We start from the raw sequence: 10,318 nt of genomic DNA, 5'->3' as shown, positions 1-10,318 counted from the left end.
GCCGGGGCGGAGTGAGCGGTGCGGGGCAGGAGGGCAAGGCGTGGCAGGGCGCTGTCGAAGCACAGGCCAGAAGCGCCCGCACGCGCAGCCCGCAGGGCAGCCAGCCAGTGCTGCCGCACACACACCGCACCACACCATACCGCACTGCACTGCACCCTCCCACCTTCATGACGGTGCCGTCGCTGGACAGCGCTGTGAGGTTGGTATTGGGGCTGCCGTACACGTGCAGGATCTGCCACCCATCCTCATCCCCGCCGCCTGCACCCTCCCCCCCCGCCACCCGCACCCTGAGCGCCAGGTCAAACACCAGGGGGCTGCACAAACAACCGGGGCAGGCAACGGGGCCAGGGCAAGTCGGTACAGGGCAGGCGGCTCGGCAGGCAGCGAAGCCTCCTCCAACATGGCATCACCAGCCGCAGTGGCAGCGGCGGCAGCGGCGGCAGCGCTCCAGGCAGGCGTCGTTGCCTAGCTGGGCCCCCTTAAGGCTAGCCCCTCAGTAGCAGCCAGCCCCTCAGCAGCAGGCCCTGGCAGCGCCCTCACGTCACGGCATAGTCAAACTCATCCACCAGCCGCCGCCTGAACTCGCCTGGGGCACAGGAAGGGGCACACACACACGCACGAGGGAGGGGAGCGGGCACAGCGGGGCCAGCAGCCAGCCCCACAGCGACGGCGGGACGCATGGCGCACAGGAGGCGAATGGCGCGCGGTGGCTGCAAGCAAGCAGCAGCCTGAGGCCCGCGGCAGGCTGGCTCACCGGGTGTGTGCACGCTGAAGTAGTTGCTGCCCCTGACCTTGCCGATGCTTTCCACCAGCTGGGTGTTGAAGTCCAGGCCCACGCCTGCAGCAGGCGGCGGCGGCGGTAGCCGGGGCAGGCAGGAGTGGGGAGGCTGGTGCCTGGGCGCCTCGACACGTGCCGCCGGGCATAACGCCAGCCCTCAGGCAGACCATGCAGCTGCCCACCTGTCCCCCACCCAGGCCACAGCCAGACTCCCCAGGCCACAGCCGCCCTCCCCACCACCCGGCCACACCGCCCACCGATGATGGTGGTGTAGATGCCGTCTGCCGACAGCGCCTTGATGCGTGCCAGCAGGCCCTGCTCGCTGTCGTCGCCCGCGTTGGGCTGTGCGTCGGTGAGGAAGACGACCCTGTTCTCCACCAGGCTTGCGTTGGCCTCCATGCAGGCCGCGCAGCCCGTCAGCTGCGCGCCGCCGGCATCAATGCCCGCCTGGAAGTTGGTACCGCCCATCTCAACCACGTCGGCAGAGATCTGGAGGGTGGGGGAGGGAAGCACAGCAACGGCGGCGCATGTGCGGCGCAGGGGTCAGGTCAGCAAAGGGCCAGGCGGGCGGACAGCTGCGGGGGTCAGGGGTTCAGCAGGGGTGGCAGGGCTGGCGACTCCGCGCCAGCCTGCAACCACCCCGGCAGCTGCCCGGCCGCCGCCTGCCGGCGCCCCACCTGCTCCTTGAGCTTGTCCACGTCGGCGCAGCGCACAGGGCCTAGCGGCTTGGGCACGCAGGCGGCGTCTGAGAAGAGCACCACCGACAGGCTGTCGTCGGGGCGCAGCAGGCCCACAATGCCGGCCAGCACCTCCTTGGCCACATCAATCTTCTTCTTGGTCTCGCCTGCAGCACGCATGCACAGGATGGCAGACATTAGCAATACACGGAGGATGAGACGGGTGACTCGCACACGGCAGCGGCAGGCGCAGCAGCAGCCGCGCTCTGGCGTCGGGCGGCGAAAGCGGCACGCACGATGGGTGGCAGCGGCTGCCGCCGGCCCGCACCTTCGTCCGGCACGCCTGCGGTCGGCTGCACGGTCTGGTCGTAGTAGTAGGAGTCGAAGGGCGACCCCATGCTGCCAGACACATCCAGCACCACCACCAGGTTGAGCTGCTTGCGGGCAAAGTCGGCGGCCTTCATGCCTGCAGGGCCAGGCGGCGGGGCGGGGCCAGGCCACGCGGCGACAGCAGGCTGGGGCGAGGAGCAGGGCGGGAGGTGGCTGCCGAGGGACGCGCCACGCCGGCAAGGCCCTGGCAACAGCTGCCCGCTCAGCTGCACACCCGGGAGGGAACCCCAGGTCTCCGCCTGCCCCTCCCACCCCTGCGCCTTCCTCCGCAGGCATCCCCCCCCCTCCCTGCCCACCCACCTGAGTCCAGCCCTACCGCCATATAGAACTCTGAGGAGGCGGGTGTGCCCAGCAGCGGGTCGGGCGACAGTCCCACCGAGTACAGGGGGCAGAAGAGCTTGGTGCAGGGCTTGGTGGCGTTGCTGCAGGCGCGAGCGTGGAGGGGAGATGCGGTGGGGGTGTGCAGAGCAGGTGGGGGGGGCACCAGAGACGCCAGCCCGCAGGCAGCCTGCTGCATCTCGGCCCCATTCGCTGGACTGCAGGCAACCCACACAAGACGCAGCATGCATGCAAGCATCTGGTGCGGCAGCTTGCAGGAATGTATACGGCTCCCCAAGGCAGCCCAGCCTTCCAGGGCCACGCACGAGGAGGTGTCGAAGTAGTAGTCCTTGGCCAGCCCTTCGTAGGTCAGGTCGGTGGGCAGCGGCAGGTAGCCAGCCTCCAGGTTGGTGCGGAAGTTCTCCACGTCCTGCGCGCCGCCCGTAGCAAAGCCCAGCGTCTCGCTGGCGGCCGCCCCGCCGATGCCGCCGCCGGCGGCCGCCCCGGCCCCGGCCCCGGCCATGGCGGCATCCATCACTGGCATGGCGGCGTTGGCCACCCCCCCGGCAGGGAAGGAGGTCGACGCGCCGCTGCCCCCGACAGCCGGCATCACTGTTGGGTACGTGGAGCCTGCAGGGGAGGGAGTGGGCGCCGAGACAGGGAGGCGGGTGGCGCCGGTGCGCTGGACGGCCTGAAGCTGTCGGGGTCCACTGTGCTCAAGCTTCCATGCTGCCAGGGTTTTCTTTGAACAACCCTACAGGGTTCCCGCCTGCAAGCCTTGCACGGGTGTGTAGTTTGCAGCCTCCCCACCTACGTCGCCGAAATACAATTGTGCGCACTCGTCATAGTTCCAAGCCGCCGCCGTGGCGTTGCAGGACTCGCCCGCCTCCGCCAGCAACCAGCGAGCGCCCGCGACGGGGTGCAGGGCTAAGACCAGGAGCGGCAGCAGCCGCAAAACCGTGTTGATCACTAACATTATGCTCGCATAAGACAGGGGAAAGGAAAATTCGATGCATTCCACATGAACACGTTTGGGCTCAAGCAAGCGGAAGTTGCAGAGAAGGCTGAGGTGGCACAGCACAGCACGGCACAGCACAGCACGGCAAAGCACAGCACAGCTTGGGTATCAAAGTACTGGCAGTGTGAAAGTTCATCAAGGTGTGAAGTGCATGATTGTACAAAGCATCGGGGCGGCGGCAGCGGCAGCAACCGCCAGAGGAGCAGCTGGGGCAACAGACGGTGGGGCTCGGGCTCGATTGGTGGCTCAAAATGAGCAGCCGAACGGCCTGAGGCTCGGCTTAGCTGAGTATGGATCACAAAGAAAGCACAGGCTCAGCGTCACATTCAGGGTGCAAGAAGCATCGCTTTGCCGCCATGGTCACCGGCGCCTCTCAGAGCAGGGCCAATGGTCGCGCTCTCGGCCAGGCTCTCTCGATGTCCTCTCACCTCGGTTGACAAGCCGAAGCAGGGCTCCCTGGACGATCGCGAGCTGCAACCTGCCACAGGGCTTGTCTGATGCGGCCAGCTGGTGACAGCTGTCCCATGCGCGCCAGGCACAACAGCCTGGCAAGCCAGCTCCCTCCCATAGAGCTACAGGTACACCGCCCCCACTCTGCCCATTCCTCCCCTTCCTCCTCGCCCACAGACGCAATGAACCGCCCCCAGACGCTCGCCCTGGCCCTGGCCTGCCTGCTGGCGGCCGCCGGCCCCACCGCGCTGGCGGCCCGCGAGCTACACCAGGTCGCCTCAGCCACTGCCACAGCCTCTGCCTCCGCCCGCGGCTCGGCCAGGGCCAGCGCCAGCGCCAGCGCCGGTGCGGGTGGGAAGGTCGGCGGCCGTGTTGACCAATGTTTGACCGGCGGCAGGCCAGCGAGCTGCGCCCCTGGCTCGCTTCCTATCTCACCCAGCGCTGCTGCCGCACCTGCCTGCCTGCTTGCAGTGGCCAGGGCCGGTGCCGCCCCCACTCAGCCCGCCCCGGCCGCCCAGCCGGCGGCCGCCACCCAGGCCATCCCCGCCAATGCCGCACCCCAGCCGACCTGCGCTGACGACGACGTGCCGCCCACCAAGCAGTTTTCATGCGCCCAGCAGAAGGAGTGGGGCAAGTGTGAGTGGCGCTGGCGAGGAGGGCCGGCTGGGCGATGGGTTTGCTGTGCGCACATTGACCCGCTGGTTGACCGCGCCGCCCTGCCACCCTCCCTGCCGCAGGCGAGATGTGCTGGCTGGTCAGCAAGGGCTACTGCCGCTACACGTGCGGCTACTGCGGCGTGGACATGGCGGCTGCCGCCTGCACCCAGGACACCGACGCCTCCACGCAGGCTGTGGCTGACGCCAACCCGGGTGGGTGGCAGGTTGGAAGCAGCAGCTGGGTGCTGGGGCTGGGGCTTGCCTGCTGCTGCCCTGGGGGCTCAAGCCAAGAAGCTCCGCCCAGCCGGCGCACCTCACACACCCTGCCTGCCTCCACACCTGCCTGCAGCACCCATCGACACCGCCGCTGTCGGCCCCCAGCCCGCGCCCGCCGCCTCCCCCGCAACTCCCAACTCCACAGCGGCCACAGAGGCCGCAGCACCCACCCCCACCAGCACCGCCACCGCCTCTGCAACCGCCTCTGCAACCGCCTCTGCAACCGCAGATAGCACAGGATCCGGCACCGCCACCGCTGCCGCACAGGCCAGCGCCACAGCCAGCACCAACCCGGTGAGCTTGCCTGCTTTGCGCCATGGGCAGGACTCTGGCTGATGCCTGATGCCCGCTCGCCTCCCCTCGTCTCCTGCCGCCTGCTGTGCAGTTCCTCTCCAGCCCCGCCCCGGACCCTGCTGCTGAAGGCAGCAATGGCGCCGACTCCCTGACGGGCGGTGACGATACCGCGGTGTGCGGGGCCAGCCTGCCTGCCTGCCTGCCCTGCACTCATAGCTGCCGCGCCTGCACTCGCCTGCTGTCGACAGGTGCCCACCCTCTGCCTCACACAAACCCCACCCCTGCCTCCCCCAGGCCTACAACGCCACCGAGTGCGCGGAGCTGGAGCTGGAGGCGGAGGATGATGAGAGCAGCGCCCAGGCATACGCCGAGCACTGCGGCCTGGCCGCCGCTGTGGCCACCAATGGCGGCACAGCCGTGTCCCATGCCGACGGCGGCGCCGCCATCAGCCAGGCGGACGGCCAGGCGGCTGCCGTCTCCGCCACCAACCCCGGCTCTGCCACGGCCGTCTCGGTGGCGGGGCCAGGCGGCAACGCCGCCAGCGCCGCCCACGGCTGAACCGACACTCCACCACGACTCCTACCCTAGATGGCCTGCTCCTTGCTGCATTGCTGAAGTGCTGCTATTCGTTCACAGATTATTTAACACTTGCTTAGAGAGAAACAGCACAGGTGAAAACCAGGGCACAAAGGGCGCTCCAGCGGGATGTCTGACGCAAGCAACAGTGGTATCTGCCTAGAAGGTTCAGTATACACTAGCCTAACAATATCCCAACCTCTGCAGCGTGACAGCTTGCCTGCCTTCACTCAGTGCCTGCCGCGGCCCCTGCCGCCACCCCTGCCGCCGCCCCTGCCGCCGCCGCCGCGCCCAAACCGGCCGCCGCGCCCGCCGCCGCGCCCGCCGCCGCGCCCGCCGCGCGGTTTCTGGCCGGTGCCCGACGCGTTACCTGCGGCCAGCTCCTTGAGGTCCTCAAACAGTCCCGCCAGGCACTTGCGGTACGACACATCCTCGTCGCTGCCGTCCTCGTGGATGAGAAAGAAGCAGGAGGAGACGGCGTGGCCCATGTCGACGTCGCGCAGCTGGATGGCGCGCACGCCGCCCTCCAGCTGCGGCAGGGGCAGGGGGAGCAGCGGGGCGGGCAGGGTTGGCGGGAAAGGTTGCGCGCCAGGCGCAAGGGTGCTCGGCTGCCCGCGGCACAGGCTGCAAGTGGCAGCAGCGCTGCAGGTGGCAGTGCGCGCTGCAACAGCGCCTCCCACAGCGCCCGTATGATCCATCCCTGGCAGGGCACACAACGGTGCAGGGCGGAACAGCGGCAGCTCGAGCACTCGGGCGAGGGTGCAGGGACGTGAGCAGGCACCCCCACCGATGCCTGTGGGCGCACCTTGCGTGCTGCTTCAGGGTGCCCCTTCTTGATGAGGTCGTGCACCATGTGGAACTCATACTGCAGGCCGGTTGGGCAGGCAAGCTGTCAGCGAGAAGCGGCATAGGCGGCGGCAGCGGCAGCGGCGGAGCGGCGGCGGCATGTGAAGTGATGCCTTCCCACCCACATCGTTCAGGTTCTGGTATTTGCGCAGCTTGGTCATCAGGCTGTGGAAGTAGTCGTAGCACTGCTTGCCGGTGGCAAAGGTCCTGTAGCCGATCGTCACGGGCTCCTGCGGCGCTTTCGCTGCTGCTTCTCCTTCTTTTCCTGCTACCTGCTCGTCCCCCTCGGTCTTCTGCACCTTGGCTGGGGGCTGGGCGTCGCCCTCGCCGGCAGCACCATCACCCGCCGCCGCCTCCTCCGGCTTGCGCTTGTTGCTGGGCTGCTCTGCATCCTGCTCCTCCGCGGCCTCTTCCTGCATCGCCTCGGGCGCCTGCTTCACCTCCTCCGCACCAGACATGCCGCCAAGTTGCGCTGTGGGGACCTGGATATGGGTCACAGCTGCGATTGCGAAGGCTGATGCTTTCGATGGCGGAATGGCTGTGCAAAAGGGCCGCCTGGCCATGCATGCATGAGGCCCTGCGCCGCTGGAAGGACGTCCTTGCTACTGGTGGCTCATTGCCCCAATTCACCGTCGCTCAATCGCAACGCTCCAACTCCAGCCGCCTTCAAAGCGTGTCAGGGCTCCTGCCGTGCAGGGTGCATGCTGGTTGCTGGTTGCACAAGGCCCGCAGTTGCGCGCCCTCGCCGATTTCTGACATCCGCCGGAAGGCCAGGGGAGCATCCCAGCGGGCTGTGCGCCCCTGCCGAGCCCTGGCCGTCACCTGCATCATCCCACCGCCCCCACGAGAGCATCATGGAGGGGCTGGAGCGGTGCAGGACAAAGTTTACGTTGGACCTGCACCCCAGCAAGCTCGCCAGCGCAGCCCAGGGCGTGCGCGCCCACCTGAGCTCCTTGCTCCTGAGGTGAGGCGGCGGCGCCCGGCCAGGTGGCAGCTATGCGCGACAGCTGAGAGCTTTGCAGCGCATCATCGGCTGCTCATTATCGCTTGCGTGGCAGGCAGGCTGGTGGCGGCAGCTGTGCAGCCTGATGCCTGCCCTCACTGGAGTGTATGCTGCTGGCCTGCCAGCCCTCTGCCTGCCGCTCTCCCTCGACTGGCATGCCCAAGCTGTCTCCTCCCATGGCACCGCAGATACAATGATGACCTGGAGGGGGTGATGCTGTCCTACAGCAATGCGCGGCTGCTGACGCGGCAGGCATCCATACACCCCTACTTTGCCTTTGTGCGTGTCGAGGTGGCGGTAGACGGGGTGCTGTTCCACCCCAAAGCCGGCATGCGCCTAGGTGCAGAGCGAGCTGCGGGGGCGTGCCGCCACGCATCTTGTGTACCATTTGAGTGCTTCAGGAGCCTATCTGGGTTCCCCCTGTCGCAAGAGAGGCGCATTCTCCCCGTCCTCTGCTGCATTTGGAGGTGCCTGTGTGGTGCGAGGCCGGGAGCCTGGCTTTGTTGCCTCGCAGCCCGGCACCGCTGCCCGTGCCTCTTGCCCTCCTGACCGGCGCCGCCTGCCGCCGCCCCGGCGCCTGCCGCCCCCCGCGCGTGTGCAGTGGGCATGGTGAACAAGGTGGGAGCCGACTACATTGGTGTGCTGCTGCTGGGCTTCATCAACGTCTCCATCGCCGCAGACCAGATTAGAGCGGAGTTTAGACCGCGGCCGATGGTGCGTGGCGGTCGGGCGTGGGGCCAAGGGCGGGCGCGTGCCTGCACGCGTGCCGCTGCTGGCTCTGGCGCCTGGGGCGTGCCGCCGCCGGGGCGCCCGCCTCGCCCCCCGCTGCCCACCCCCCCCGCTCCCCCCCCGCTCCCGCCCCCGCCGCGCCCTGCAGGAGCGCTGCTGGGTGAGCAGCAAGGCGCCGCGGCACCGCCTGGAGGTGGGCACCAAGCTGCACTTCACGGTGGCAGCGGTGCAGCATTCTGGCCAGTTCGTCAGCCTGGCGGGCTCGCTGCTCCAGCCAGGCACGGGGGCCGACGGCTTTGCAGCGCCGCCCGCCGCGGCGGCGGGGGCGGCACAGCAGCAGCAGCGGCGGCGGAAAGACCAGCGGCGGCAGTCGGGGCAGCAGCCAGGGCAGCAGCAGCAGCAGCAGCAGCAGCAGGACGCGCCTGGCAAGAAGCAGAAGAAGCGGAAGAAGTGCAATGCGGCGGAGCGCGGGGAGCAGCAGCCGCAGCAGGCGCAGTCTGCAGCGCCGCCGCCGCCTGCCCAGCAGCAGCAGCAGCAGCAGCAAGGTGTGCAGGCGGCGGGCAAGAAGGGCAAGAAGAGCAAGCCAAAGCAGGCTGGTGATGCCCAGGCCCAGGCCCAGCCTGCGCAGCAGCGGAACGGCGGCGAGGCGGCGGGGGCGGCGGCCGCCTCTGGGAAGAAGGAGAAGCAGAAGAAGCGAAAGGCGGAGGGCGAGGCGGCGGCTCCGGCGGCGCAAGGGGTGGCAGCGGTAGGCGATGGCGTCAATCAACAGGAAAAGAAGAAGAAGAGGAAGGACAAGCACTGATGGCCGCCACTCCTTTTCCCGCCGGCCCCTGCTGCTGTTTGTGTTTCCGTCTTGTCATCTTGCTGACTTTGTTCTTCCGCTACCTGCTACCCACTGGTGTATTTTACCAGCCATTACATCGACCCAACGGACCATCAATTTTGATTCGACATCAGTTCCGTGAATACACGCTGCACGTGACCGCGGCGGCGGCGGCGGCAGCTGAGCGGCAGGCGGGGGTGGCCAGCCAGCGCGATTTGCGGGCCCTGGCGATGTCCCACGGCGCGGATTCAATGCTCATCGAAGCTCGGCACGGCCTGATTGCCGCCGCAGGCTCTGACATATTCGGCGCGGCTGGCTGCGGCTGAGGGGCGAGCTCGGACCCCGGCGGGAAGAATGCAGCATGTGCCGCCCCGCTCAGGTCGCGCTCCTCGCCTGCCCCGGTCCTTCTTACAGAGCACAGACCGTGCTCCCTACACCCCACCCACTCCCATCACAGGGAGCACTTCTCCCCTCGGGGTGCCCAAGAGCTGGCCGGATTTCTTGAGCTAGCTTCAGGATGGTGAAGGTGGGCAACGCTGAATGCTGGGGCCGTTGGGGTGGCGGTGTCGGCGGTGATGAGCCATGCAAGCGTGCATGGCATGCTGGCGCCCGCTGCGGGACCCCTGGGGCGGCCCTCCCCCGCTGCCCAGCCCCAGGACGCGCCTCTGGGTGCCTGAGTTGCGCCGTTGGAGTGCGGCGGGTGTCACGGACACCCTCCACCCGCCACGATCATCGCCCTGAGCCGCCCCTCCTCCGTACTGTGTGCAGTTCACAATCGGTGCGCGCGGCTGCCGCCCTGGGGCTGGCTGCCTGGCGGTTCGGGGAGCGGCGGCTGGGAGCGGCGGCCGGCCTGCTGCCGCTGCGGCTGCTGCCAGGCTGCAGGCTGGCACTGTTGTGGGCTGGCTGGCAGCAGGCCCCGGCGCGCCAGCATACTGTTTGGCAGCTGGAGCCCCGGCTGGGTGCAGGCCTGATGCCGGCGTGGCCGGGCTGCCTGCCGGGCACCCTTTCTTGACGCTCCCCCTGCATGCTCCCGCCGCCTCGCTCTGCTCTGCGCTGCGCTGCAGAGGAGATCCGCGCTCTCATGGAGTACAAGAACAACATCCGCAACATGTCCGGTGAGCGGCGCGGCGGCGCAGGGTTGGCGTCAGCGCCGCAGCCCAGCCCGCGCCGGCCGGCACCCGCCAGGCCGCTCCTCCACGCCTACCTGCCCACCCACACCGCTCCCTGCCACCCCGCCCCCTGCAGTGATTGCGCACGTGGACCACGGCAAGTCCACTCTGACCGACTCCCTGGTGGCGGCGGCGGGCATCATCGCCATGGAGCAGGCGGGCGACCAGCGGCTGACCGACACGCGGGCGGATGAACAGGAGCGCGGCATCACCATCAAGTGAGCGCGCCGCCGGCCGGCCGGCCGGGCGGCAGCCTGCGCAGCGGCGCAGGCTCTGCGTCTGCGCTCACACTGCCTCCTGCATGGCAGCCGGGCT

The 10,318-nt window shown here is 68.7% G+C and overlaps 5 protein-coding genes across 5 annotated transcripts in view; 2 read left to right on the top strand and 3 right to left on the bottom strand.

Annotated features, from left to right (window-relative positions):
• Nucleotides 1–346, bottom strand: part of CHLNCDRAFT_35167 (hypothetical protein) — a 1,732-nt gene extending 1,386 nt beyond the window's left edge. Inside the window, exon 1 of the mRNA XM_005848264.1 lies at nucleotides 164–346. Coding sequence (XP_005848326.1) covers nucleotides 164–169 — 6 coding nt within the window. The 5' untranslated portion in view covers nucleotides 170–346. The remainder of the gene's footprint in view (nucleotides 1–163) is intronic.
• Nucleotides 347–536: 190 nt separating this feature from the next.
• Nucleotides 537–2,686, bottom strand: CHLNCDRAFT_35166 (hypothetical protein; the record flags this gene model as incomplete). Its single annotated transcript, XM_005848263.1, has 7 exons — nucleotides 537–586; nucleotides 755–838; nucleotides 1,036–1,267; nucleotides 1,456–1,622; nucleotides 1,784–1,921; nucleotides 2,146–2,267; nucleotides 2,490–2,686. The coding sequence occupies 7 exons, from the start codon at nucleotides 2,684–2,686 to the stop codon at nucleotides 537–539; spliced, it is 990 nt and encodes a 329-aa protein (XP_005848325.1).
• A 2,977-nt stretch (nucleotides 2,687–5,663) lies between these two features.
• CHLNCDRAFT_145004 (hypothetical protein) lies at nucleotides 5,664–6,737 on the bottom strand (the record flags this gene model as incomplete). The annotated part of the gene is made up of 3 exons (XM_005848262.1): nucleotides 5,664–5,963; nucleotides 6,239–6,298; nucleotides 6,405–6,737. The coding sequence occupies 3 exons, from the start codon at nucleotides 6,735–6,737 to the stop codon at nucleotides 5,664–5,666; spliced, it is 693 nt and encodes a 230-aa protein (XP_005848324.1).
• A 396-nt stretch (nucleotides 6,738–7,133) lies between these two features.
• CHLNCDRAFT_145003 (hypothetical protein) lies at nucleotides 7,134–8,813 on the top strand (the record flags this gene model as incomplete). Its single annotated transcript, XM_005848455.1, has 4 exons — nucleotides 7,134–7,243; nucleotides 7,471–7,622; nucleotides 7,884–7,996; nucleotides 8,160–8,813. 4 exons carry the CDS (start codon nucleotides 7,134–7,136, stop codon nucleotides 8,811–8,813), a joined length of 1,029 nt encoding a protein of 342 aa, XP_005848517.1.
• A 428-nt stretch (nucleotides 8,814–9,241) lies between these two features.
• On the top strand, nucleotides 9,242–10,225 carry CHLNCDRAFT_35164 (hypothetical protein; the record flags this gene model as incomplete). The annotated part of the gene is made up of 4 exons (XM_005848454.1): nucleotides 9,242–9,360; nucleotides 9,603–9,612; nucleotides 9,899–9,949; nucleotides 10,080–10,225. The coding sequence occupies exons 1-4, from the start codon at nucleotides 9,352–9,354 to the stop codon at nucleotides 10,223–10,225; spliced, it is 216 nt and encodes a 71-aa protein (XP_005848516.1). The 5' UTR covers nucleotides 9,242–9,351.
• Between the last annotated feature and the right edge of the window lie 93 nt (nucleotides 10,226–10,318).

The sequence above is a fragment of the Chlorella variabilis genome (assembly GCF_000147415.1).
Source record: "Chlorella variabilis unplaced genomic scaffold CHLNCscaffold_8, whole genome shotgun sequence".
Taxonomy (NCBI): domain Eukaryota; kingdom Viridiplantae; phylum Chlorophyta; class Trebouxiophyceae; order Chlorellales; family Chlorellaceae; genus Chlorella; species Chlorella variabilis.
Note: the sequence above shows the minus strand (reverse complement) of the source record. Positions and strands in the feature narration are given on the sequence as shown.